Source organism: Dromaius novaehollandiae, chromosome 3 (genome assembly GCF_036370855.1).
Source record: "Dromaius novaehollandiae isolate bDroNov1 chromosome 3, bDroNov1.hap1, whole genome shotgun sequence".
NCBI lineage: Eukaryota > Metazoa > Chordata > Aves > Casuariiformes > Dromaiidae > Dromaius > Dromaius novaehollandiae.
This window is the reverse complement of record NC_088100.1, coordinates 127749189-127775902: the sequence shown is the minus strand read 5'-3', so window position 1 is coordinate 127775902 and position 26714 is coordinate 127749189. Positions and strand designations below refer to the sequence as shown.

The 26714-nt window shown below is 53.9% G+C and overlaps 1 protein-coding gene and 1 long non-coding RNA gene across 4 annotated transcripts in view; one reads left to right on the top strand and one right to left on the bottom strand.

Annotated features, from left to right (window-relative positions):
* The window catches only part of BCL2L11 (BCL2 like 11), a 21432-nt gene extending 10550 nt beyond the window's left edge, over positions 1 to 10882 (bottom strand). For 2 of the 3 annotated variants that reach the window (XM_064510064.1, XM_064510065.1), the window contains exon 1: positions 9916 to 10503. In XM_064510064.1, coding sequence (XP_064366134.1) covers positions 9916 to 10453 — 538 coding nt within the window. In that variant the 5' untranslated portion in view covers positions 10454 to 10503. Of the gene's footprint in view, positions 1 to 9915; positions 10504 to 10692 lie in introns of those variants that run through there. The other variant, XM_064510066.1, reaches the window with a different exon arrangement.
* LOC135327971 (uncharacterized) lies at positions 9435 to 26714 on the top strand. The gene is made up of 3 exons (XR_010388669.1): positions 9435 to 9928; positions 19499 to 19702; positions 19991 to 26714. It is a non-coding gene; the product is annotated as an uncharacterized LOC135327971 (long non-coding RNA).

Genomic DNA, 26714 nt, shown 5'->3' with positions numbered 1-26714 from the left:
AACAAGGAAAGGAAAATGATTGCTCTCGCCGTGCTAAGAAGCAAGCCACAATTTGATTTACACGCAGAGAAGCTGCACTTAGAGCAAACTTCAGGACTTTTCGTCTCCGTTAAAGAACTGGAACTTTCTTCTTTTAAATATTACATTCCAGAGCTTAAACAGAAAACAAACCAGACCTAAGAAAACAGAACTGGGCTTACAAAAGAAAAAAGAACTAATACATCAGTTACGCTCAACTGTACATAACCAACCACTCGAGTTTCCATTTTAAGAAGTTTCTAAACAAATGATAAAATAACTGCACAACCCCCCAAATATCTGCGGGAGAAAGGAACAGCCCGTGGCACATCCAAGGCTCGGCGCGTTACCCGTGCCACCTCTTCCCCTGCTTTCAAACAGAAGTTCAGGGTTTGAGCGAGCATTACAGCCCTTGACCAAAAAAAAAAAAAAAAAAGAAAAGAAAACCCCACACAAAACAGAGCGTTTCACAAACTTGGCCCGAAAGCTGAAAAGGAATCGCAAGGGAATACAAATAGCTTCCAATCTCAAAATATTCAAAGGATTAGTAGGGCAGTAAAAAAAAAAAATTAAATAAATGTCTGGCTCCAAACCGACTGGAAAACTTATTTCTGAGCCAAACGAAGGCTGCTTGGCTCAGGGAGCTGTTTTGTTTTCACGCTGTAGTAGCGAAAGAGTAGTGCCCTAGGAAGGCTGTATCAGGCACAACCGTGTTTATCTCGCTAGCTGCCGAATTTCATTCAGCAAAGGCCTCGCCGTACTAGACGGCAAGGTTTGGAAATGCAAAACCCACCTGGGCCAAGGTGGGGAGACCTGCATGGGGCAGACGGTTGGGAAGCAGAGACCGTGCAGCTCTCCCTCCCCTCCATCTCCTACCCAACGCCCGCCTCCGCGGGTGCCTCGAATGATAAAAGCTCTGGCGGTCGAGAAATTAATATTACGGTTCCGTGGTTGAGAGTGAAATCAGACTGAGGTTTTCAGAAAGGACTTTCTGTGGCGTTGCCAGATCGCAATATCAAAAAGTGGCCAGTCATAACGGGTTGCAAAACCAGTCAGAGGAACTTTCCACGCTCGCCGTGCCTTCGCGAGCCGCCGCGCCGCGAGAGCGCGATCCCAGTCATATCGCAACACGTCGCAGGAGACGCGAGGCCAACAACCCGGACCCGCGCAACACAGAAAGCGGGTGCCTGCAAAGGAAAACAACCCTGCGCCGTCAGGAATGGTTCAAGGCTCGTCGTTCCTCCGATGGTCGGAGGAGCGAGGACCGGACCCCGTTTCCCATGTGCCAGCGGAGAACTTCTTAAAGGCTCATCCAGGCGGGAAACACTTTTGCTGGACGTGCACGACCTACGCGAGTCGTACAGGTCGACCCGATGGTTTAGGGCCAGGCACGACTTCCGCCCCCGCTCCTTCCTCTGACGCCAAAAGCAACTCACGGGCAACGAGAAAACAGCATCTTCACGGCCAAGGGGCAGCGAACTGCACGAACACAACAAAATGCAAATCTCCGCTCGGGCCGCTCTCTCTTGCCTTCGCAGCCAAGACCAGCAGCCAAAACGCTGCTCAAAAAGCAGACTGCTACGTCCCGGCACGGTCGGTAACGGCCCAGCGTCGGGGCGACAGCTCCTTTTGCAATCGATTCTGCACCGCCCGCTTGCACTCACCGCCGAGCGCTCCCGCGGCTCTCTAGCTCAAATCTCCGCTCCTGAACTCGGCCGGGTTAAATGCTCACCCAGACCCATGTCCTGAGAGGCGCCTGCGCTATTTACGGTCATTTTTTGTCCTCCTTCACGTGCAAATGCTGATAGAGATGCCGGAACGAAGCCCCCGTGCCGGCACCCTCCACGCGGTGCAGAGTTTTACACAGCACCCGCAAAACGTCACGTCTCGACCCTCCCGCTAAGTATTAAATAAGGAGCAACGCTGCTCTGGGCGCAGGTACGAGCACGCCAAGGTGGAGCCAAGGTCCGTAGTGAGAAGCTCAGGACAAGTCTTGCAGAGCCAGAGCCTGGACGCCAAGCGAGCCGGCTTTGGGAGCGGGTCTGGTGGAGCAGGACCAGCCGACCCGGCAGCTCCGCTCGGCGAGGAGCAGCTTTTCCCCCGTGCGGAGCAGCTCGAGCTGCTGAGAAACACCAGGTTTGCCATTAACACAGCTCGAACCCATGCAGACGGGGCTGTTTCAATATGTGGCATCATCGGAGATCAAAGGAATGAGACACCTGCCCTCATATGTGAAATGTTCCTGGCTGACAGGCCTACGAGCCCACATTATTCCATTAAAGTCAGTGCCGTGAATAAAGCGTAAATGTTGCACGGTTGGGGAAAGATGAAAAAAGAAGGGACGGAAAAGGGGGAAGGACAGAAAAGAGAGAACAGGAGAAAGGAAAAAAACGTGGAAAAGCAAAAAAGCAAAAAGAAACAGCAAAAAGAAAAAGGCAAAAAGAGAGAAAGGCAAAAAAGCAAAGAAAGCAAAAAGCAAAAATGAAGAGTCAATTGTTCAGATATATATATATAATTGTTCAGGAATAGAGATCCAGACTCGATCCTAGCAACTCATGCCAAGCCCTTCGGCTAAGGCCTGGGAGGTCTCCAAGCAGCTTTCCAGGTGCCTCTCCACCAGCGCTGTCCTGCCCTCGGTGTCCCGCCGGGCAAAGCCAAGCCTGCACCCAAGCTCGGCGGGAAGGGGCAGGTTGCTGCAGCCTCTCCCCCAAAGCCCTGGTCCCTCTCGGTCATCAGATGGCTGACGACAAAGTTAGGAAGCACTAAGGAGCAGCGTGCAATGAGGGGCCAGGGTGCGAACGAAGATGCAGCGGGGAGTGGAGAAGGGGTGAGGGTCCAGGCTGGTTGAGGGAAGTCTAGAAAAGGTTAAGAAGAGGAGAGGGCTGGCAGAGTCCCAGAGGCACCCAGGTACTAAGCCTGGGCTTACCACTAAGCAATCCTCCCCCCATGCACATATCTTGGCTGGGACCTGGGAAGCTGGGACTTCCCTTCCGGCCTTGTCCTGCCTCTCTTGGGACAGACAGCAAGACCACTTTGCTGCTGAGAAACCAGGGGCCGCACCAGTGCCCCAAGCAGCCACCAGCATCCCCAGGAGGTCTACGTCTTGGGTGCATCCCGAGCAGCCACCAGCATCCCCAGGAGGTCTACGTCTTGGGTGCATCCCGAGCAGCCACCACCATCCCCAGGAGGTCTACGTCTTGGGTGCATCCCGAGCAGCCACCACCATCCCCAGGAGGTCTATGTCTTGGGTGCATCCCGAGCAGCCACCACCATCCCCAGGAGGTCTACGTCTTGGGTGCATCCCGAGCAGCCACCAGCATCCCCAGGAGGTCTACGTCTTGGGTGCATCCCGAGCAGCCACCAGCACCCCAAGGAGGTCTACGTCTTGGGTGCATCCCGAGCAGCCACCACCATCCCCAGGAGGTCTATGTCTTGGGTGCATCCCGAGCAGCCACCAGCATCCCCGGGAGGTCTACGTCTTGGGTGCATCCCGAGCAGCCACCAGCATCCCCGGGAGGTCTACGTCTTGGGTGCATCCCGAGCAGCCACCAGCATCCCCGGGAGGTCTACGTCTTGGGTGCATCCCGAGCAGCTTCCCATCCACCTGCAGGTCTGAGCCCACGGGATGTCCTCATCTAGAGACTGGCACCACTAACAAAATCACCGGCCCGTGTTTGGATGCAACTTCTTTTTTTTTGCTTGTATCTTCCAGGTTTTGTAATCCAGATGCCCTTTAAGAAAACCTCCTTGTAAAAACATTGGAAAATGGCTTCAAATGAAACAGCAGGTTACACGTATGAAGCTCAAGGAGAAAAGCCAGCAGCTCTGAAACAGCACGTTCATAAGAAAACATATCAAGTAATGTTAACCAAAGGGCTACCACCGTGTCCTACTTTCCACCGCGAGGGCCTGCCTCCAGCAGCCCGTAGCTCTACCAAACCGCCTGTTTGGGCTGGAGCTCCCCCTTACAGTCCCGACCTCTCATTTTACACCACAAGTCAGATGGGTCCAGTTCCAAGAACAAGATCAGAAGCACAGACACTGGCCGTAAGAGTGATCCGAGCGTGCCAAAGCCTTCTGCTGAGAAACTCTAGCACTTCTGTACTTTGGAGTAGGTCCTTGAAATTTGGCGGCGCAAAGGCAGCATTGTGGCCATCGTGTCAAAAGACATGATTTTTTGCTTTCCCCCCTCAAAAAACAACCAGTCACGCCTAGCCAGAAGTATCAGCCTCCAGCAAAGAAAGGTGCCTGCAGCAATTCGGGAGGCGTTGAAGACACCCCACGTTCCTGCTGGCACTGAGGAGGGAAGAGCGAAGCGAAGAGCAGGAGCCCGATGACCTCCGGAAGGGAAGGAGGGCATCACAGCTCTGGGCATACACATATTTTTCAGCTTCTTGGTTTAAGGTTTCCCCATTCAATTCGCCTTTCTGTTACACCCCCAGGGTTTTCCCCAACTCTTTCATGTCGAGTTTACACAAAAGTGCTGTTTTCCCCTTCCATGTCGAGCTATAGGCATTACACGAGGGTATACCAATACAGTTTTACTCACAACAGCCAGGGGTTTGGGTTTTTTTTTATTACTATTATTTATTTTCACACAGGTTGTTGCCTCCTCTGCCGGAGAAGGAGCAAAACGGTTCCATGCAGAGTCATGAAAACTTCACACTTCTTCTTTCCCCTCTTCTGGAGGTCAGGAAAACACACCGAGATCAAAATAGCACAGAGGAAACTAATTTACAAAGCACTTCTACGTGGCTGCTCCAAGTACCTCCAGAAAAATGTATACAAAGCATGCACGTGCACCTCCTGCTCTTTTAGATAAAGCTGCTCTTTGGGAAAAAATACAACGAAACGAGCAGCTCCCATTAAGAGCCAAGGACTTGGAATACTGGTCTATGACTCTGACAGCACCTCTGAAAAGCTGTTTTCCTGTCTCGGGTTATTTTATCCCAAGCATTCCCACGCGTGAACCACCTCCATACGTGCCATTGCTCTGCAGGGGACCCATCACCTTTGCCATGCTTTTCCTCAAACTTTATGGTCCCTTCTGGGGGCCAGGAGTATCTCCTGGGTGCTACAGCTTCAACCTGGTTCAAGCTGGATTGGGAAGATGCCTTCTGGTGTCCCGGGGAGGGGGGAAATCACCCAAAGACACATTGAACAGGATATTTTGAGTAAGACGGGAAAAGCTGGCTCAAGCTAAGAAAGACATGGTAGCGGCTAGCCTGAAACCCTTGGAAGATCACGCATCCACTCCAGCAGCACACCAAGCCTGGAGAGCCTCAGCTTTCTGGAGAAGCTGGAGGGACAAGTAGAAAATACGATCCCAGGACATGAGGGTGCTTTTGTTTCACTTCCTTTGAATGCCGGACATCCAAAAGCACGAAAACCTGTCTCCTCCATCACTTCTCAGCAGAATATAACACCAAGATCTCTCTCCTAGCATCAAATCTCCAGCGTAGTCTCTTTGATTCGCCATCAGGGACTTCTTCATAGTCCTGGCAAAGCCAAATAAGCTCATCACTGTTCCTCCTTTACTCGTCCTCAAAAGCATCTTTCCTAATACGCCGAACCAACCTCGCACAGCAAACTGCTTTACATCCCCCATCCAAGAACATCTCTTTGTGGCTTCAAATTGTTTTCTGAGAAACAAGATCAAGTGTTTTCAATGACAGCACAAGATACAAGGGAAAGCTCTTAAAGCGGACTCCACCATAGCAAATTAAACAGTCTCGGATATACAGCTGCAAACGCAGCCCTTGCAATAACTCACCCTGGAAACAGGGAGCCCGAGGTCCCCTTTCCTGTCGCTGTAAACACAAATCCATCATTTCACATCAAGATTGCCATCCTGCCTCCTCTTTCCTGACTTCCAAACAAGCCACAAAAGAATGGCTAAAATTGCCGTGAGCGCACCATTTCGGGAGCCCGCCGGGGTAGCGGAGATCCCAGCACCCCTCATCTCCCAGCACAACCGAGCAAGGCCCCCAGGTGCTGAGCACCACGTCCGTCTTCGAGCACATCGACACTGCTTCGGCGAGCAGGGACGTCTGCCACGGAGAGCCATCTCCGCTGAGACGCTGGCAAAAGCTGCCTCAGAACCGCTCTCAGTTTTGCAGCATTTAAGAGGTCTTCCCCTTAACTGCAATTTTTTCCAAGGGCCTCGCTGCCGCAATGCTCGTCTGCAAATCGCGAGATTTGCTAAATTGCCCGCAATACATCGGGGAACCAATTTTGCTTGGCTGACACCTGAAGCATTTCTGCTCCGCCAGCAGCTCTCTTCCTCCCGCCTTCGTACCAAGCTTTCCGTTAATATTTGGACATCTGAAAACTTCAGTGGAGGGCTTAGAAATTTCAAGGAGGCGGTTTGGGAGCACAGCATGGACTTGCTCTGCTCAACCAGCCCCTCAGAAATGCTCCACCGCTCCTCACAAAAGCGGCTAACAACACCGGTCTGTCGTCATGCCCTGGATACACAAACTGTTCTTGCTCACAGGACACTTAAAATTACCATTAAATGCCCCTTTGCTTACACCTCCTGGAGAAGTTCTTCATCTCATGGCCTGCACCTCTAGTGCACTATAGTGTCCTAGAGCCAGTGCGATCCAGCTGGCATCTCTCCGCACCCAGGGCCCAGGAAAAAGGCCCACCTGGTTTTGAGAGTGCAAAGGTATGCAGAAGAATTCAACAAAAACGGTACCATTTATTCCCTTAAGGAGGAACTGATTTCCAGCAGGCTGGGAGCACCAAAGTGCACAACGGCGACTTGTTCAAAAAAAAAAAAAAAAAAAAAAAAAGAGAGAGAACTAGTTGCCGTGCATCATAGCGAAAATACGAACCTTGGTCCCCGACCTGCCAAGCAGATGTTCATACTTAGCTCTGACCAGCAGAACAATTAAGAAGTTTTTTATCTGACTGTGTCGCTACATCCTTGCACAGCTGGACAGCAGAGCATCAACCCACGTGCGCGTGAGCCTCTCCCACCAAAAGCGACCCGCGCTCCTCCAGCACTTGCTGGCCGTCCCTGGGCAGTCCTCGTGAAGGCACGACCACGCAGCGCCTATAAAACTAACGGCACGCGTCCGGCAGGACGTTTCCAAGGCAATGGGACCGAGGAAGACGTGCACAGACACGGCACTAAGAATAAGTAACCGGTTATGTCAAAATAACTGCAAATTAACACTTCCTGATGAGACATTATTGAAAAAAGCGCCAACTATGGAGGCGAAGTCAATACCATTTTGGGGTCTGGCTGGAATTCATGAAACACTTCTTAAACCTTTGTCTTTCCATGTGTGAAGAGGAGACCCGAACTAACCACACTGCTAGAGCAGCGACCGGGAACTTTAACCTGACATTTAACTTCTGCTTCCATAAGACCTATAAGCACCACAGAAACACGCAGTTACTCTGAGAAACCATTAAAAATCCTTTTACGTGTACGGACCGTACGCCGGCCCGCTAGCTTCCCAGGTCCGCTCCTCCCTGAGAGCTTGTACGACTCAGGTCCTCCACATCTTGTATCGGACACATTCCTGCGGAGGCCACGGGACATCAGCCCTCACAAGCCCCACAGGTCCAGGTCCTCATCCGGCAAATCTGCGCAGCTTCTGACCCCTTCCCCATACCCCTTTCTAAGGCAAGCCGAGCAGTAAGGCACACTCTGGGACTTGCAGTCCCCGAACGAGAATAAAATCGCGCTGCAGCTTCACATTTCTAGCTTAATCATGTTTGAAAGTAGCCAAGGGTCTCATTTAAATAGCTGGCGTATTTTTCCAGTCGCTTATAGTTGTTTAGGATGATGCCCCTAGCAACAATAACAGAACAAAGGCTTGGGGAAAATCATCGTTTCAACAGCATTCCCAGAGCTCTCTACTGGGATGAAAAAGCAGGAGCTCGGAAACTTAGAGAAAACTTCAATTTCTTTCTGAAGTACAGGAAAAAAAAGGTTATTTAGTGCTAAATAATCTTTAATAATAATAATAAAACCTTTAATAATAGTAAAAAATAGCTGTGACCATCCTCACTGCAGAACTCCAGTATCCTTGTCCAGTAATGCTATGTGTGTCTTCTACATAAGGTTGTGAAACCAGCATTAAGCTGTAATTACTGCAATAATGTCAGAAAATCTTTCCTAAGGGCATATTACAGTAAGCATTTTGCAGCTGTAACCACAGCCATTAACTATATAAAAAAAAAATGTTTTGATCACGTAAAGCTTGAGGCTGGTGTTTGTTGTTCACCACGAAATGGTATCAGCAGAAGTCCCTGCATCACCACCGCGGGAGTCAGCCCACCTTCCCTGGCTTTTGCCACGTGGAGGTTAGCACTCGTTCTTTCAATTAAGCAGAATTAATCACAAGAGCAGAGCGACATCAGTGAAATGTTTCAAGAAGTTACTATGTCAGTGCTTTCTCCATCACCAGAGGCTTGAACTCAAGCCTTGCCTCCTAAGCCACATGTAAACGCCAACCCTGAGCAGCTACAGATGATGGTGTCAAACACCAATTTTGGTTCTAGCAACAGAAACAGGAGTTCTGTGACCCTGGCAGAGCAGTTTGTTTAAAATAAATAAATAAAAAAAATCTTACCTTGCAAGCAACCGTAAGAGCAGTGCACAGCAAGCCCGGCCACGGGTCACGAAGCAGGATTCACCTGCCTCCACTGATTTTATCTGCTTGCCTCAAGCAGAAATCAACCTATTCCCCCCACAAAAAAAAACCAAAATCTGTTGGAAGAATACCTGCTTGGGTATCTGGGCATCCTTTTCCCATTTAAAGCCCCTCATCGGCCGGGAAAGCAGGTATGTCGAGGGGGCCACGCTCTCCGCGTCGGGACGGATAACTCGCACGATCTCCAACGCTTTGCTCCCCGGGCAGACGCCCAGCCCGCCGCAAGCCTCACCGGGGTGACCCAGCCCAAAGGGCCCCTGCTCACCGCCACGCGGACACGGACACGCAGCAGCTATCCAGACGCCACGGCGGTCCCCGCGCGCGGAAACGTTCCCTGGCCCAGGTTCAAGACCCGACCAGGTATTTCGCAATTCTTGCAGGTAGGCTAACTACTTTTGGTAGGTTATATCGGGGGGGGGGGGGGGGGTGGATCTCATAACAGCCCGGTTCGAAAGCATGAAGTTGAAACGCTGAACAAAAATCATCCTCTCGAGCCCAGATGTTTGAAATCAAACCGCATCCAGTGTATCATTTTCCTATTAGAAAGCTGCACATGGCATGTCGGTTGCTTCGGAGTGTATTATTTTCCTATTAAAAAGCTGCACGCCGCATCTCCGTTGGCGCCTTTTTTATACTGCCAAGATGGGACGATCTCCGTCCCAGGTCAAAAAAAAAAAAAAAAAAAAAAAAGTCGCACAGTCGATTTTAAACGCCCCCAAAGCCAAGTTTTTAAAGCAACTTCCTAAGCAGCTCTCCCGTCCCCAGCGGTACGCTGCACGCTCCCGGAGCTCGCCACCGGCACGGCGCTGGGTGCATTAGGCAACGCAGCCTTTTGTTTCGCTGCCCCGCCACCCCCCGCTATTGCAACTTCCTTCGCTGGCGGACGATCCGCACGCCGGGACCCCGAGCGCGCGGAAACGGCCCCGGAGCAGCTTTGGATCGGAGGCGCCGGCTACGGCCGCCGGCTTCTGCTTGGCGGCCCGTGTTCAAGCCACCGGCAGCCGGGGGGACCCGTCGCCTCCTCCTCCTCCTCCTCCTCCTCCTCCTCCTCCTCCTCCCTGCGGGCGCGGGGGCCCACGGCAGCCCGGCGGGCGAGCTGTCAGCGCCCCACTGCCCGGCCAAGCTGGACGCCGCCGCGCAGCCGACCCCGAGGCCCCGGGCGAGCGAAGATGCTCGAGGAAAGCGGCCCGCGAGCCAAGGGCTCCCTCCCCACGCCCCGGCTTACCCATGGCGCTCAGGTAATGGTTGAAGGCTTGGCAGGGGGGGCTCGGGGTCTGCGTGGCCTTGTCGCAGCTCATGGGCGCGGGGCTCCGGTCGGCGTCGAAGGAGAAGTAGCCGCTGGAGGACCGCGACAGCAGCGAGGAGCGCCTCACGAAGATGAAGAGCGGCGAGCGGGTGGCGAAGGGGCTGGGGCTGGTCGGGGCCGCCACGGGCGGCGACGGCGACGGCGGCTGCCCCTCGCCCCAGGGCAGCGAGGTCGGGGCCCCCGGGCGCGGGTGGCCGGGCCCGCGGGGCGCCTGCAGCCGCCCGCCCTCGCGCTCGCACGGCGCGTTCCCGTCGGCGGCTTGCTTGGCCATGGGGGCCGCGGGGCGCCTGCGGGGGGAGACAGAGCGGGGCGGCGGCGGGGGGCGGCGGGTGAGCGGCGCGGCCGCGGCCGCCTCCCCCGGGCCGGCCCCATTGTTCTGCCCGAAGTGCTGAGCCCAGCAAGTCTGGCCGCGGCTTGGCAGCGGCCGCGCTCGCGCCGACTGCGTCACAATAGGCATTGTGCCGCCCGCGCGCCGCCCGCCCCGTCGGGCACCGGCACCGCCGCCGCGGGGGCCGCGCCGCCCCCCCCCCCCCCCCCCCCGCCGCCCCTCGCCGCGTCCCGGCCCGGCCCGGCCCGACCCGTCCCGTCCCGTCCCGCCGCGCAGCGCCGAGCGCCCCGGCCCGGCGGACGCGCACACAAAGGGCGGCCCGAGGGGAGGAGGAGACACGGACCGCCGGCCCCCTCCGCCGCGCTTACGGCTGAGCCCCCCCGCCGGCTGCTCCGCGGCGCCTCGCTGCCTTCCTCCTCCTCCTCCTCCTCCTCCTCCTCCTCCTCCGGCGCGCTGCGCGCTGCTCCCGCGGCCGCGGCGACTCCCGGCGCGGCGCGGCGCAGCGCAGCGCCCCACCCGCGCGGCCGCGGCCCCGCTCCGCCCGGTCCCGGCGGCGGAGCCAATGGGGCCCCGCTCCGCCCTCGCTCCTCCTCGTGTTTACCAGCTCCGGCGCCCGCCGCCGCCGCGCCGTCACCTCCGCTGCCCTCCGCGCCGCGCCCCCCCCCCGCCCCGCGCAGCCCCCCTGCACCGCGCACACGCCCGGCAGCGGTCCCCGACGCCCCCCGACGTGCGCGGCCCGGCTCCCCGCGGGGTGTCGGCGGCCCCGGGGCGGCTCCGTGCGCTGCGCTGCGCCGCGGCGGGACGGAGATGAATAAGCCCAGAGAGGAGTGCGGCTTCGCGGCGCTTGGTCTGACCGTGAAGCACAGCAAAACCAAAAGAAAATCCTTTACGATACGTTTTGCATGAACAATCACAATATTATTCTGTGGTGACTAACTCAAAACGGCACCGTCGGCAGCCGATAGCTGGAGACCACAGTTTCCTCTGCAGCGCGGTCCGGCCCCTGCGCTTCGCGGCGGGGCAGAGGGAAGCGAGCTCCGCGGAGCCCGCTCGAGGCTGGGGGACACTGCCGAAGCCGGGGCGAAACTCCGGGCTGCGTGGGGTGGCGGGCCCCGGCAGGCCTTTCCCCCGTCCCCAAGGGAGGTGTCATCCTGAAGCAGGCGGGACCCGGCGGTATCGACGTGCAGCCTAGAAGCTAGGAAACAGCCTCAGCTCTTGGGCGAAACGATGCGCGAATTTCGGAGCGTGCTTGTGTCTCCTCTGCCCAGCTCCCCGGCGGCTCTTGGTCTCATTTGTTACCTGCAGGGAGCTGGGAGGGGGGGACAAAAAGGAAGCCGGGGGTGACTGGGTGCCCCAAGCCTGGCACTGGTGGAGGGCGGTGGGAAGGGGAGGCCTGGAGAAAACACGGGTGGCCAAGGGGCTGAGACGGCCCCACGGCGGAAGGGTGCACGGCTCGGGGCCCGCGCGAGCACCCGTGGCGGGAGCTGGTCCGGCTCGCCGCGAGGGCTCAGTCCCCGTTTAATTTCTTGCTGCCGTAATGGCTTTTCTGCTGCGGTTTCGCCGCTGCTGATTCACGGCGCGGGACGGAGGGGGAGGCTCGCAGCAAAGCGGCCCGTCGCGGCCCCGCAGAGACCGCGGGATCGCCGGCGCCTCGGGTCCCGCTACGAGCCGAAAGGCACGTTCACGCGTCACTCCACGTTCCCCGCGCAGGCTCTTTGCGCAAGGCACATCATCTCCGGGACTTCCCTTGCCCTCCGCACACCCCTGCCCGGAGGGGTTTTTCCTCGCGTGTTTACCATGGCTCGTATAGTTCTCCTTCTGCCCTGCTTGAGACGCTCTCCAGGGCACGACAGGGACAAGTCCCACAGCCGTCTCTGTACAGGACCCGTGGCAGTGGAGCTTGCTGACTGTGCCCCACGCACACATCTCATCCCTGTTGATGGACAATCTGCTCCTTCTGCATTTTCCTCTCCCTTCTTCCTCAGCCTCCGGTCCTTCAAAGCGCTGAACATCCCCGCGACACCAAGGACGATTTTTGGCTTCGGTTGGGCGTTGCTGGCGCTCAGCATCAAGCGCCAGCAGCTCAGAGCTGCTGCGTTGCCTGCCGACGCGGCCATCGCCGTGCGTAGGGACACCGAGCAGTGACTCATCCCTACGCTTCTGGGTTCCCACGAGGTCAGGAGTCGCTTCTGGTGCTGCAGCTGAAAGGAGGAGAGCGGCTGAACGGCAGCAGCGTGGCGGCGGAGGGCTGGCGGTACACCGATGTCGGCACTACTAGGGAGCCACCGATAAAAATCAAGACAGACAGGGAAAGGATTGGGCACGCACAGATGCTCGGCGGCGAGGTTTGCTTGAACGGAAGAGCTGCCGTTGCCATCAATGACCGAGTCGCGCAGGTAGAAAGCAAGACAAGCCATCCTCTCCTTTCAGCCCCGGTCGGGTGTCCCACAGAAGCGAGGACACGTCCAGCCGGATCAGAACCGCGTGTGTTGGACAAACCCATCCGAGGAGCCCAGCTGGGCTCCCTGGCGCAAGGACTCGGCCACAGAGAAGGAAGTGGGACGGGGTCAGCCGAGGAGACCAAAACCCCAGCCTGGCTTTCACGTGCGCATCCAGCCAAGGAAGAGCTCATCCCAAGACGATCAGTGCTAAGCCGCATTCCCATGGAAATAAAGCCGAACACCTGGATGGATGTGCCTCTCTCCGGGCAGCAAGCAATCGGAGTATTTATTTAAAGAGCAGAATCACGTCACTGCGCCTTACGGCTTCTTTTCCACTTCCTCCAGCCTGACTGGACTAGCAACAGGCCTGCAAACAAACAGGAATGCAGAGAAGGACGCCCAGTATTTAACAGGCCTAAAAATGGGGGACTCTTATCTCTGGCTAACAACTTGCTTTTCAACACCTCGCCGTGAACTACTGTGCAAATGTTGACTCGCGCATGAAACCTGAGGACAGCACTGGCATATTCTCTACTTCTGGGTCTGCTTTTACATCCAACTCTTACATAAGTAAATAAACATCCTTATAAAAACACAGATGTTAAACACTTCTGTTAACTCCAGTAGTGGACAGTGGCTTGCTCATGCGGTTTGCTTTGCCTTAACTTTAAGAGCTGGATAAGACTTGGGAATTTTATTGGGGAAATTAAAAAAAAAAACAGCCAACAAAGTACAAAGGAGCCTCTAGCAAAATGGCTCAGCTTCCAGAAGGTGAGTTTTGCTGCCTGATAGTCCCCAGCAGGAATTGCCTGCAGTGGCAGTTTTGAAAATAAACACCAAAATAGCTCACACGAGGAAGCTCACACGGGCAACGGATGAGCAAAGGGTCTATACGCCGGCTTATCTGCCCAGCAGCACCACGCAGGTGCAGGCAGCAGTAGTCTGAACTTGTCTCACCTTCAAGGAGAGCCACCACTGGACACCTCCTTTGATGGTGATCAGCCTGGCGAAGGTGAGTGGTGAGGGGACCTTGCCCTTCGGCACCCGGTCTGACTCCGGACAGCTTACAACCATTACTCATAACCCAAGCCGATGCCAGCCTTGTTTTCTGCAGCACCAGGCTTTGTGTGGACCATTGCGGGTGCCGGGAGATGTTTGGTGGGCAGAAGGGCAGCTTTGGGCTGGTTCCCACGTCCCGTGTGGCCAGTGGGGGTTTGTCAGGGAAGTCTTTGCTCTCCATTTCCACCTTGCAGCTGGGATGGGACAACTCGTTCTTGCAGCCTTTCTTCCCAACTTTAATTCAACCTGAGGCTTTCCAACCCTTACATTGTAGGTGGTTGCAGGTGGAGGACAAGGCTGGTGCATGTCTATGGCTCCTGAACTCCTGGCCCTGGCAAGGACAAGCAAAGCAAAGTTTGCTGCTCCTGCTCTCTCCCAAGGCCTCTGCACTTGCCCTGGCCACTTTGCTCTTCTCACCCGCAACCTCCTGCATGGCCAGGCTTGCAAAGAGCCACGCGATCTTGAAAAACACCCCGTCGTGCCGTGGGACATCTTGTCCCCCAGCTGCCGCCGCGAGGGCGTGCCTTTATCTGCCGAGCACGGGGCTCGCGCCTTCCCGCGGCGCCTATCCCCCAGCCCAGCTGCGCTCCCTGCCAGGGCGGGTGCTGCTCCCGGCCCCGGAGGGGTTGTTACCAGCCGGCGGAGGATGCACGGAGGGTGACGCCAGGGCTCGCAGCCCAGCACCGAAGGTGTCTGCCCTCGGGGACCGTGAGCCCCTCTGTGAGCCCGCGCGTCCTGGACAGCAGGACAGCTTCTCCCTACGGCACAGGGGAAGAGCAGCATCCCACCACGCAGCACAGCCTGAGAGCAGGGACGAACATCACATGGACAAAAGTCTCTTCTCCTTCAGCCCGTGACCAGGGAAAAAGTTTCTGAAGTGCAGCCCATCCTGTGAGCTGGTTTTCCAGCTAGCTCTGCTCTGCATGATGCTGCTGAGATACTGCAAAGAGTGGGTATTTGGGATGACCATACCAGGTACTCCCACACTTCTGAGCCCGCTTTGGCTGCCTTGGAAGAAGACCAGGCTCCAGAGACACCTGGCCAAACCTTCCCCTTGTCTCAGGTCTCCAGTGGGGCAGGAGCTGCCATGGACATGGAGCCACTTTCTCTCCTGCTTCTTCCCCATCTTGGCCTCCCGCCCTCGTTTCCAAATGGCAATGCCGGTTCACCCCTGGAGGCCTTGCACGTGCGTGTGGGCTGTGTCCAGCACCGCATGCACACGGGGTTCGTTCTGCAGCTCCCTTCCTCCCCCCTGCAATCCTCGGCCTCCTCTTGGGGACCAGACCGCGACCTCGGGCTGCCTGCTGCACAGCCCCTGCCCTCCCCAGAAGCACCTTGGAGCATCGTACCAAGGCGATGAAGGGGACACCCTGAACGTGCCCCCCTGCCCAAGCACGCATCCTTGGAGGCCCCCTTGGAGAGCAAAGCCCATGTGCAATAGGGGTGGGGAATGCCCGGGACCCCAAGACTTCTCAGAGTTCAACCAGGGAAAAAAGCAGGTGGCTTTGCTGGGCATTAGCTCCCAGCACGTGGCTTTGGGTGCAGCGCAGCAAAGGGCAGTCGGTGGCCTTGTCATGGTACACAGCTCCCACCCCCAGCGTCACATGTCAGCGTGCAAGGGGCAGTGTCTAAAATAGGCTGTGAGGTGGCAAGAGGGCCGTTGCAGCTGTGTGAAAGAGCAGCACTAAGGGGACCAAAGTTAGATGGAGCCCGGTGCTAAGCTGTTTGCACAAAACCCGCTGTCTAGATTTAGTTGTGACCTTTCTTTGCATGGTTGGTAATTCTTCCTAACCACCCTCCCCCAAAGCAGTAACAAGGTGGTGCAAAGAGGTTTTAAAAGACACAGTCACAGACTTAGCCGGGAGACCTACACCCCTTCGCTGAGCAGTGCGCTGTGCTCACACCGGCTGTCCCCTTGGCCTTGGACACGCGACACGTTCAGAATGCGACCTGCAACTACAGATGTCCTGTATCATAGATGCAGCAAGCTTGGCTATACCTCGTCTGGCCAGCTCATGCATTGGCAGGGTGCACAAGATCTTAACAGAACATACTGCAGTATTTTCCAGCCCCATCTCGGGTCCCTTCTGCCCTTGTTGCTGTTGGGATGGGTCCGGATGCAGGCGTGCATCCCGCAGACTCTGCCTCTGGGCTACCCAAGAGTTTCAATCAAACCTACTGAGATCTTTCGAGAATTAACGCAGCTCCCTGCTAGTGCCTGACACCCACTTTCCTGTCGCGCTTGCGATCTCAAGACAGCGGTTGTATTCATTAGCCCAAACCCCTCCTACTCACAGATGACAAGATTGCACCGCAAAAACGCATGGATGATAAATGGGCTCCCTGCTTTCAGGAGTAACCCTACCCTCAGAGCTATCTGCAAGTGCTCCAGGCGCTGCTTGGTTTGGAGCGAGCCTTGATTAATGCTGCTTGGTTTTCTGGCGCTGGCAGCTTTCTGCCACCAACGAGACCGTCTCGAAAGATCCAGGAGAGTGTTGTAATTTATCTAGACTGAGTTGGCTGCAGACCTCGGGCCATAGATCATGGTAATAGGTTTGGAGAAAGAGAAGGCGGTTCCAGCTCCAGAGAGTTTACAATCAGGTTATGAAAGATTTCCCTTACAGGCACTAGAAGAGCACTTTAATTAGGATGCAGCTTTGCCCACATTTCTCCTTCCCTGCTACACATATTTGCAGGCCCTGTGTCCCTATCTCGTGTACAAAAGCTGTTGTTATTCACACGCCCCGTATCGCTCATCTGTCCATGCCCTGTTCCTCTCTGGGATATTTCTGAATGAAATTACTTTATCTCACTCCGGCGCAAGCAGGCACACCGTTGCTGATATCACCAGGCCTGAAGGCAGCTCTGGTTGTGGCTTGCTATCAAATAAATGAGAGACCAAGACTATTCCACGAGCTGATTTATTTTACCTGTTCCCCGGGGGTTCCCTGGCCACTCTCCCAACAACCACTGCAGTTTCCACAGCTGTTTTCCCATCCCCTTTGCATCGCTCTGGAGGGATCGGAAGCAAGAGCACGGAGCATCTCCCTATGTGCCCTTTAGCAGTGCCTCCAGATAGTCATGTGAGATCAAAAACCATAAGGGAAAAAATAGAACTAAGTAACCAGCAGGAGAAGGAAAAAATGGGATGAGACAGCTGCTCAAACCACAGTTCACACTGGAAATGCCTCGGAAGTGTGCCCGCTTGCATGGTGCGACTACAGAAGGTCAAGGTTTTCCATCAGAGAAGGTCTCAGCGCTTAGGCAGAGGCTTGGCCTGAGGCAGAGGCTTGGCCTGAGGACCATGTTTAAATCTGTAACATTCTGCCTACGGGTCGATGTTTTGTTCAACAGGGATGAGCTTTAAAAAGGCTTTGGCTTAATGCTGGTGTCTTTTTTGACTTCCGGTGTAATGCCCTTTCTGAGCAGGGTCTGACCAAAAAATGGGCGTTTCTGATACCACCATGAGTCTTTGAAGAACAACTCATTTCGCGACAGGATGCTTTCACGCCCAGTTCCTTGCTTCCCTTCATCCCAGATACACTCAGGCCCCCCTTTCTCCAGGGCTGTTCAGCCACAGACGTGCTGCAGAGCTGCCCCGAATCAGGGGAGTATTTTCCACCCTCCACGTCCTTCTTTTGCTGAGAAGGGATTGTAGGGAGAGCCTTGGGACCACACGTCCCATGCACAGCACCCATCGCGCTTTTTGTGTTGGTTTCATTACTCTGCCCCTTGGTGCTTTCAGAGCTGCCGTCAGCCAGCATGTCTACTAGACTCTGCTGGAGAATATGGGAGTGGTTGGAAGCCCTGGGACATTTGGGCTTTGTCCTCTTTCTCGCCTGCTCCATTCTTTCTCTTTCACAGCAGCTTCTGCCTCTCTGGGCTTGCGTCACTCACACCCACCTGCTTTTCCTCAGCGATGAGCTGGCTTCAAGCACCTCTTTCAGTTCTGCTCCTCAGCTCCTCTCAGGGGAAAGTCCAGCCAGCACGTTGGGCAGGACAGCAAGCCCCTGCTGTCCTCATGGATGCTCTCCTGGAGTTTTCCCAAGGGTGGGAGAGTCTGGGTGCAATAACGGCCTTGCCCCAGTATAACTGGTGCCACTCCATGGTTCAGGCCATCGGAAGGAAAGGGGATGCTGTGGCCTGTGGGCACAGAAGGACTGACGCTGGAGCCAGAAATAGCTGTATTCCCCCAGTAGCAATGGTCAGGAGGGAAAAAACAAAGACTTCCCTCATTGCTACGAGTCGCCCATGGCATAAAGCTCAGCTCACAGTCCCGAGAGCTCTGCCAGCAAACCCAGATGCAATTCAATTAATCTGCATGGGAATTTCTGGCATGATCTGGACTTGGATGATATCCCAGGCTGATACCAAGGGCAGGTGTGTGTGTCATGGTCCCTCCAAGCCCATTTTTAAGTACAAGACCAACCCAATGGCTTTATCTGGTCATTTGGTTAAGGGCTTCCCCAGACCTGAGCACTCCCTGGATGCAGGAGGTCTCATCAGGGCCTGGACTCTATCTCAGACACTCTGAAATAATAATAATCAGAAAGGACTACTGCTAGTTCTGCATCCGCCAAAGTGCAACATGGCAATATCTGTGGATGTTCTTCAGAACCAAAATTCACACAACTTCTGGCTGATCCAAAAAAAACAGGTAACAGAGAAATGCAGCCCAGGTTTTAATGCAGTCCTATCAGATTGCAGTGGCTGGTCCTTGTTTCCTGATAGCTCCTATTTACTCCAGTGCCCTGAGGAACACTTGTGTCTAGGGGGAGCACAGAATTGCCCACGGGATTTTGTGTGCTGTTTGCCAGCACCTTCGAAGACTCACCAAAAGGCCTTGAAGATATTTAGGCAGAGTCCAGCAAACCTCAAGACCTCTTGCCTCAGAACTGCGAGCCAGACTGCTGTCTGCAGAAAGGGCATACATCAGGGCCATAAAGACTTGGAAACAGAGCTTTATCTGGGAGCAGCATAACTATGTTTATGCGCCCATGTGCTGCACTAATAGGGTTCAGTTCGGCTCCCATTGAAGTCCATGGGAGTTTTGCCATCGTCTTTGAGGGAGCAGACACAAGGCTATAATCAGTTGCCTCCAATAATCCTTTTCATTTGCCACACATGGAAGTTATCAAGACACATGTGCACCCATGCCTGCAATAAGCGCTCATTTACTCTGACCTGCGTAGCCTTCTCCATAAAAAGGCACACAACTCATAATCACGTCATAAAAGCTTGGGTTTGCCCTGTGCAGATCGGGGCCACACTTCTTCATGCTGACTCACATGGGCTGGCTTTGATCAGTCATGTGCAGCTCTCTTCCAGGCTAGAGCCACTGCTTTATCCAGTGTTAGGAATATTAATGGTTTTCCTTAATCCCCAGATCTTTGAGTCCTGGGGTCATGAAAAAAGATGAATCCTAGCTATTGCAGTGGTGAAGAAAACTGTTCGTGTTGACTAAAGGCTTGAGATTCAGAAAGTAAATGGGAGAAGTAGTCCAATTTTTTCTTTAAACAGTTTTGGAGCCACTGTCATAGCTTAGGGGAAGAGATGGAAGTAAAGAGGTCTAACATGTGAGACCTTCCCATTTGGTGGTACCATGATCTTTGCATGCTTAGGTGTCTCCAATGGGGCAATTCTTGTGTGTAAAACGTAGCCTGTTTGTCCACAGGGCTGAGATCCCATGAAATGCCTTTAACAACAGAGCTGGAAAGTAGATTTCTGCCTCATTTTTGGAACTTCCTGAAGCAGGTGCCTATGAAAACGAGATGGCATGGCTCCGAAAGGAGAGAAACACTTTCCTAATGCTTCCAGTTGGATCTAAAAGCCACCCCAATTTTTGCATCCTCTGGTATTGACTTTTAAACTTCACAAGGTAAACATGCCATTAGGCATTTTAAAATATTCGAAGCATTGTCAAAAATCAAGGAAGGGATTATTTAAAAATGAAAGAGGGCTGTTAAAAGGTATGGTTTTGAGCAGTCAGATGCTTTTTCTATTTTCTCCTTGTAGTTCATTTTGGTTTCTGTGTGGGTGGCTCATGTGAACAGAAAGGTTATTGGGTAAATGTTTTGCAAGACAAGAACAGGCTGTCCTTTAAAAACCTAAATTTAAGCCCGCATTTTAAGTGCACTTTCAGGTCTAAAATGTGCCCGTTTCTTAGAATCGCGAGAGAGCCCTCAGAGGGATGCTCCGGGAGGTGTCGGCAAGAGGGTCGTGGTCCTGCGCAGGTGAGTGACGGCTTTGCTGGAGGTGGCATGTCCCCGGAGCTCTTCCACGGCGAGGCAGGGTTTCTTCTGCTCCCGGCTGCACCTCTTCTCCCTGCTCAGGCCCTGGGCACGGCAGTCGCGAGGAGCAGATACAGCTCTGCCAGCTGACGTGATTCCTACAGAAAGGTTTCCCTGAGCTTAGCAAAATACCTCTGCTTGTGTCCACTGTGCACCCGCTCTGCTCTGCGGAGCTGGACTCTTCGTCACCTGTCCCGAGGACGCAGTGGAGGAAGCCCAACATCTCCTGTGCCATGGACCAGCACCCCGGCTGGGCACTGCCGGTGCCCGGGCAGCGTGTCAGCCAGGCAGGCTCCTTTTCCCCAGGGAACAATTTCGCTTCCTAGTGAGTGCTAAAAGCAGCGATTGCAGGGCAATTCCAGCAGTTCATTCCCCGCATCTGCAGCGTATTTGTAAAGAGCAATGATAATCGCCTGTTTAAACTTCTCTTTCTCTAATCGCATACTTACCCTGTGAATCACAGCACTGGTCTCGTGGAACAAATCTGTTCTGACTTTGTCCTCACTTCCATTGTTGTAAACTATTTCAGATATTAAGATATATTTATACTGAAGCCACATTTCAAAGGTCATCGCATTTTAACCAGTTCGGCATGGCACTTGTCAATAAACATGACCGAAGAGAGGTTCCTCTGGCCCTCAGAGCATCAGACTCCACCGCTTGCACTGTGGATATGTTTGCTTAGTTCAGAGGGCACTGTGGGCTTATCTTCCCCTGCTGTTAACTCGTTCTGTGTCCCAAACATATGCCATGTATTTATCTCTGGGAGCAATGCCATTTTGAACTCAGTGTTTCCCTGCTCCTGTGTTCTGGAATCGCACTGGTTCTTTCCAGCTACTTTATAGCACTGGGAATTTAGTCCAGCTGGCTATTGACTGTTATGCCAGATCTGCCTCAACCGCTGCTTTCCAGATGTCCTGAAAATACTGCCTATCTTGCTGGGTTTCACGTGTATGACCCTGCGTATCTGGGTTAGATGTGTGCCGTTCAGCGATGTTTGGCTTAGCAAGCAATGCAGCTTTCTCCTCCCGTGACGAAGACACCTCCCAAGCTGCATCATCAGCAAACTTTAGTAGCAGGCATTTCCTATTTTCTTTAAGATCCTTGACAGAACATTCAAGGTTTGGGGAAAACCCCCACCTGGAGAGGAGGCTATTTGTAACTTATCATTTGGAGGCCTCAAAACTGGTAGCCAGTTGTGATCCAATAAAGAAACCCCGTCTGGCTTCTCTGCCTTGATTTTAGTTTAATCAGCAGAGTTTGTTGCACCCAGATGCTGCATGGGCCTCCGCCAGAGACTTGGAGACTGAGCTTGACAGATCAGCATGGCCTTGCATAAGCTGTGCCCAAGCAGCCAGTCCAAGCCGGAGGATGACTCAGGTCATCAAAACAGAGCTGGAGGAACTGGGGAGTTGAGCACAGAAGGGAAGTCACTTTGCATTCAAGCAGAAGCCCTCTGTCGCTCTCAAGTGAACACATGAAGATCTGAAGCCCTGAGCCTTTGGGAGCAATAGCGTGGTGCCTGGCCACACGCTTCAGGAGGACACAAAAGCTTGCATTAAAGCTACAGGAACGACAGACCCCTGCAGTGGTTTGGACGCTATTTCATCTGTGAGTTCGCTTCAGGAGGACATTATGCAGTTGAACCAAGTATGGGCCAGAGAGGCAGATGTAAAACAGGGGGCTGGACAGGCAGCAAATGCTGCTCCTGCATTAAAACAGAAAAGTCCCTGTGAGTATTTCAAAGACCTGGAAGCTGTACAAGCATCACTGGCAAGTTGGTTGAGATGATGGTTAAAACCAGAGCAATAAAACACCTTCTGGATAATCATTTGCTGGGCACCTGCCAAGGCAGAGGCTATGAAGAAAGCCCACATCTCTCTCCTCCCACACTTTCTGGCAGAAGAGCTCTGCTGAGTAGCATCACCCATTTTGACTCCCAGACAGACCTGGACACGGGGGCCCGTGGGGCGCAGGCTCGGAGAACAGCCAGCGGGGCAGAAAGCAAAGTGCGGCGTCAGGAGTGTGAAGCATTTCACGCTGTCGCAGGAGAAACAAGCCAGTCCTGGATTTACAGCACTCTGGATGAACTGCGTCGGCTCCAGGCAGGAACACGGGGAGCAACGCAGACAGAACAGAGGAAACCTGTGCTCAGCCTGCTGCTTTCCACGCCCGGACTGCAGAAACACCAGTGGCTCTTGCCCTCTGCCCTCGAGCAGCCGCCCAGCGCAGGCCTGGTGGGATGCCGTGCAGTGCTGGGCGCTTTTGGAAGGAGAAACCTGCTGATGAAGAGGGGTTGAAAGACTGCAGTTCCTTAACTGAGAGAGTAAATACAAGCGGGTGAAATAACGAACAGACTTGGCATGGTGATTTTGAAAAGACCCTGGACGTTTATTTGGCTGTCAGTGTGCTTCCAACTATCAGCGTGCTCCCAGCTATCAGCCACACTCACAGCAAATATATTATTTCAAACCCTCCCGTTGCCACTGTGTTGGCTCTTTCTGGCTCAGTTCTCGTGTGGACCTGACCTCCAGGAGAGCTGGAGAAGAGATGTCCCAATTTGCCTCATCGCCTGTTGGTGGAAAGGAACCCACCGTGCCATCCATTAAGGATGATCGGGGAGGGAGAGATGAGCCAGACACCCCAGGGACAGCCTCGCACCGCACACCATCCATCCCTTGAGTCCCTCCAGGATGCTGTGTCAGGGATGCCACATCACAGCCTCCTTCTTCCCCTTGGGGGTCTGACCCACAGAGTTGGGCATGCGGCTCTGATGGAAGGAACCGGGACACATCCAAGGGCACGAGAGCAGGAGACACACACTAACAGCCAATTAGAAAATTCCTGTTTGGACACGGTGCTGCTTGTGTCACATAAAATATGACAGGCTGCTCCGTAAGGAAGTTTCTTTTCTCCCAGTTGAAAATTACTGGGGAGGTTTGCAAGGCTAAGCAAAACCCAGTGGCAGGGTTAGCAGAGCTTCAAGAAAGGGATGTAAAACTCAGGAAAGGAGGGACAGTAAATATTTCCACTCTCGCTCGGTCTCACACCCACAGCCTCAGCTACAAACGCGGAAGGTGATGAGTGGCTAAGACCTGTGGTCAGCCTGAGTTCGTGAGCCCTCTCTTGTACCCCGACCTGCCCCGTGTGTGTGTACAGCCCTGCCCCAGGCAGACCGCACACACCAGCCCCCAATACCCCATGGCAACTTCCTCTTGCTGGGGAGGTTTCTGGCTCCGGCCCCCAGCCCGAGTTTGGCCAGAATTCACTGCATTCCGTTCTTCACCTCCCCTTGATGTTTTTTGGCTCTCCTGTGCTTGGTTTGCCACCCCTCACCTGCTCTGACTGTCACTTCTGCACGGCACCTCCTCATCACGTGTGCTGTGGGAAAGGGATGAATAGCAAGGCCACCCTCAAAGACTGGACATCACAGCTAGAAAGAAAAGGCCCCACCGCATCCCACGAGCAGCAGCAGCATCTCCCGACCCATTGCACAGCTCGCAGGGTGCTCCTGGCACCAGCCCTGTCTCCAGCCCACTCCATTCTTCTCTACGATTTGTCCCCTCCAACCCGTTCCCCACGATGGCCTTCGAGCGTGAGCTCCCAGAGAAACAGTGTGACCAGCAAGGCATTTCCCACCGCCCTCGGGGCAGGCCTGAGCTCAGCTGCTCCGGCTAAAGCAGGGCAGTTCCACCAAATGATTACGGATTAATTGCTGCAGATCATTCATTTCAGCTACCTACACACTCTCATACCAGCCCTCCCCTTGTGCTAACTCAACCCACAAAAAGCCCAACCATCTATACTCTGACTAACAAAAAACAAGTGTTTCCCTCCTTTAAAACCTCAAAGCTTTGGCTTCAGCTGTGTTATCTGTCACCAGATATAACTTTTGATAATTTCAAAGAGATTGCCTATTCTCTACAGTGCATGCCTGCCGCCATACTTTGGCATGATTTCTCCGGAGGTGATTGCGTGGGGCACCAGGAGCACCATGTTCAGCATCTGCGATGCTACGGCTGCCCCGGTGCTTCCTGGGCGCTGTGCTTTGGTCCCGGGGAGCAAGAGGAGCTGGCTTAGGAGATGAGGCAGTGGGCTGCCTCTCTGCATGCAGCCTTACACCTGGATCACTGGATTCCCAGAGGATGTAGAAGAAGGAGAACGACAGCATGATCTCCATGCGGAGGCCTCCCTTACCACAGGAGCTGGGGGACCCATTTTCACGGGTCTTTACTGCCCCCAAATGAAACCTTTCAGATGCACATTGGAGGGTCCTACACCAGCACGGCTGGGTCTGGAGGTGCAAGTGCTTAGCTAATACCTAGAGGAGACCTTGGCCTGAAACGACTGCAACGTTGTTCTTCCCACGCTGCAGGGACACGACCAGTCACCACTCCAGCTCTGAAGCAAAAAGCCATCCAAAACCTGGGATATCTTCAGCATGAACGGGACAAACAAAAAAAATGACCTTAAGCTGGTCTAGACGTTTCCAGCAACAACAGAAACATCACCGAAGCTTCCCAGCCTACTCTGGCTGCTCTGCTGCCTTGCTGGATGAAGAAATGCTGGAGACTTTTCCCATCCCACGCTAGGACAACAAGGTATCTGCTTTGCCGGGGCCAGCTCAGCACTGCCCAGCTGTGTAGGCTGAGAGGTTAAGCAGAGGGACTGGGAAGGGATGGGGTGACCTGGTCAGCAAATGTCAGACCCCTGGCAATAGGTTTTTTTTGTAGTTACCCTTCGTGGTCCCCTTAGAAGTAGTCAACAGACTGTCACTGCCGCTGAAAACCACTGCTCTACCGGACTGAACTGGGAGGAGCAAAGAAGGGATGAAAAGGAGATCCTACCAGGTTCGTGGGAGGCTAAGGATTCTCTCACGGCCAGCGTGGACCCAACCTTTGCCACAAAGAGCTGGAAACCCGTAATACTAGAGGAAAAACAAACAAACAAAAAAAACCCCCATGTGCTTTACAATCACCCGCTCACCAAACTCGGTTTTAATTATACAGCACTTAGGAGTGGAAAAAAATGACTTCTGCTTCTCTAACCCATTGTGATAAATGTTATTTCACTTGAGACTGGTAGATAAAATCAGTTTAAGCCACATGTCTTAAATATGAGACTTTATCTGAATCAGTTTTGGAACCTGACCTTTATTGTAGTGCAGCAACACAGCAAGGCAGTTTATGCTAAATACGGCAGTTTTTCAGCATTCGGGACGTACAGACAAATACAGAGCTGTTCATGAATTAGCTGAAACACCTTAAAGATGTCACAGGAGCGAAAAAAGAAATGGAGACCCTTATTTGAGAGGAGGATATAGTTCTGATGTGTTTAAAGAAGGAAGTGCTTTAGAAGCCGAGGAAAGGGCTTCCCTTCCCCAGCGGGCTTGGGCGAAGCCGGGCTCACACGTCCCTCTGCAGCCGTGGGGAGCGGGTTGGAGCAGGAAAAGCGCAGAGTTCACATGCCTACTCGCTGCATTTGGATGTTTTGGTTAAAAACATCCTCCCCAGGAGCTCTCTGGTTAATACAGCCTTCACAGCTGAGCACAGATGTGGCTAACAGCACCCCGTGAAACACGCTCTGGGCTGCCACCCTCCACCACAAGGCTCAGACACCTGCAGGGCACGTCACCGATATCGCCCCTGCACCAGGAGGGCATTAGCATGTCGAGCAGGTGCCGCAAACCTCCACGCTCTTCGAAAGCACATGGCCCTGCTGCTCAGCAGCACGGAGCGTGCAGGCAGCGGGGTGACGCAGGTCTGGCGTCCTCCAGCCAGGGGCTACCTCAGCTTAGAGGCTCTGCAGAGAGGCTGATCTTCACTCGCTATCAGTAGACATGCACCTGCTGACAGATGGGACAGCTTCTCCTCTGCTTTGAGGGCAACAAGTGTCGTTTGTGCCTCCGCTGAAGCTCTCGGAGCTGTGCACAGGCTCCGCGGTGTGAGCCGGAGCCAGACCTTCGCCCGGACGGTGGGTGCAAAGGTTTGGGCAGTGCTCGCACCAGAAGGCAGGATCGGGTTCAGCCAAAATATGGGGCTTTTTTCAGCTTGTCTTTCACTCGAAATTGCCCCAGTGTTTTCAGACTGATTAAAATGAAGCTGCAGAAAAGAGCAGTAAAATGCACTACATTGGCAGGGGAAAGAGCCCCAGCTGCCCAGGAGGCTGGAGGAATGGGTGACACAAGTTCAAATCCTTCCTCTACCTTGGCTTAGGAGAGTGCCCGGGCCATGGATCTGTCCTGCCTGTCACAGTTGCCCTCTCTCTGGCCAGAGGGATAACTCAGCATCTATTAGGGTGATGAAGCACCACCTTCCCCCTGCCTCAGACTAAGTCATCCTCCCACAGACATGAGTGCAAATCCCCCGTGTAAAGGCAGGGACTGAATCTAGGTCTTCCACATCCTGGGTGAATAACAAGCTACTGAATAAGAAAAAAAAAGAGCCACTTACTCCCTCTCCATCAGCTTGGTGACCTCGTTGCTTCATTTCCCTGTTATGAACAGGTGAAGGTTTTATATATATATATATATATATATATATATATATATATATATAATGTGTGTGTATAGATATATTCATTAAAAAAACAACTAACATA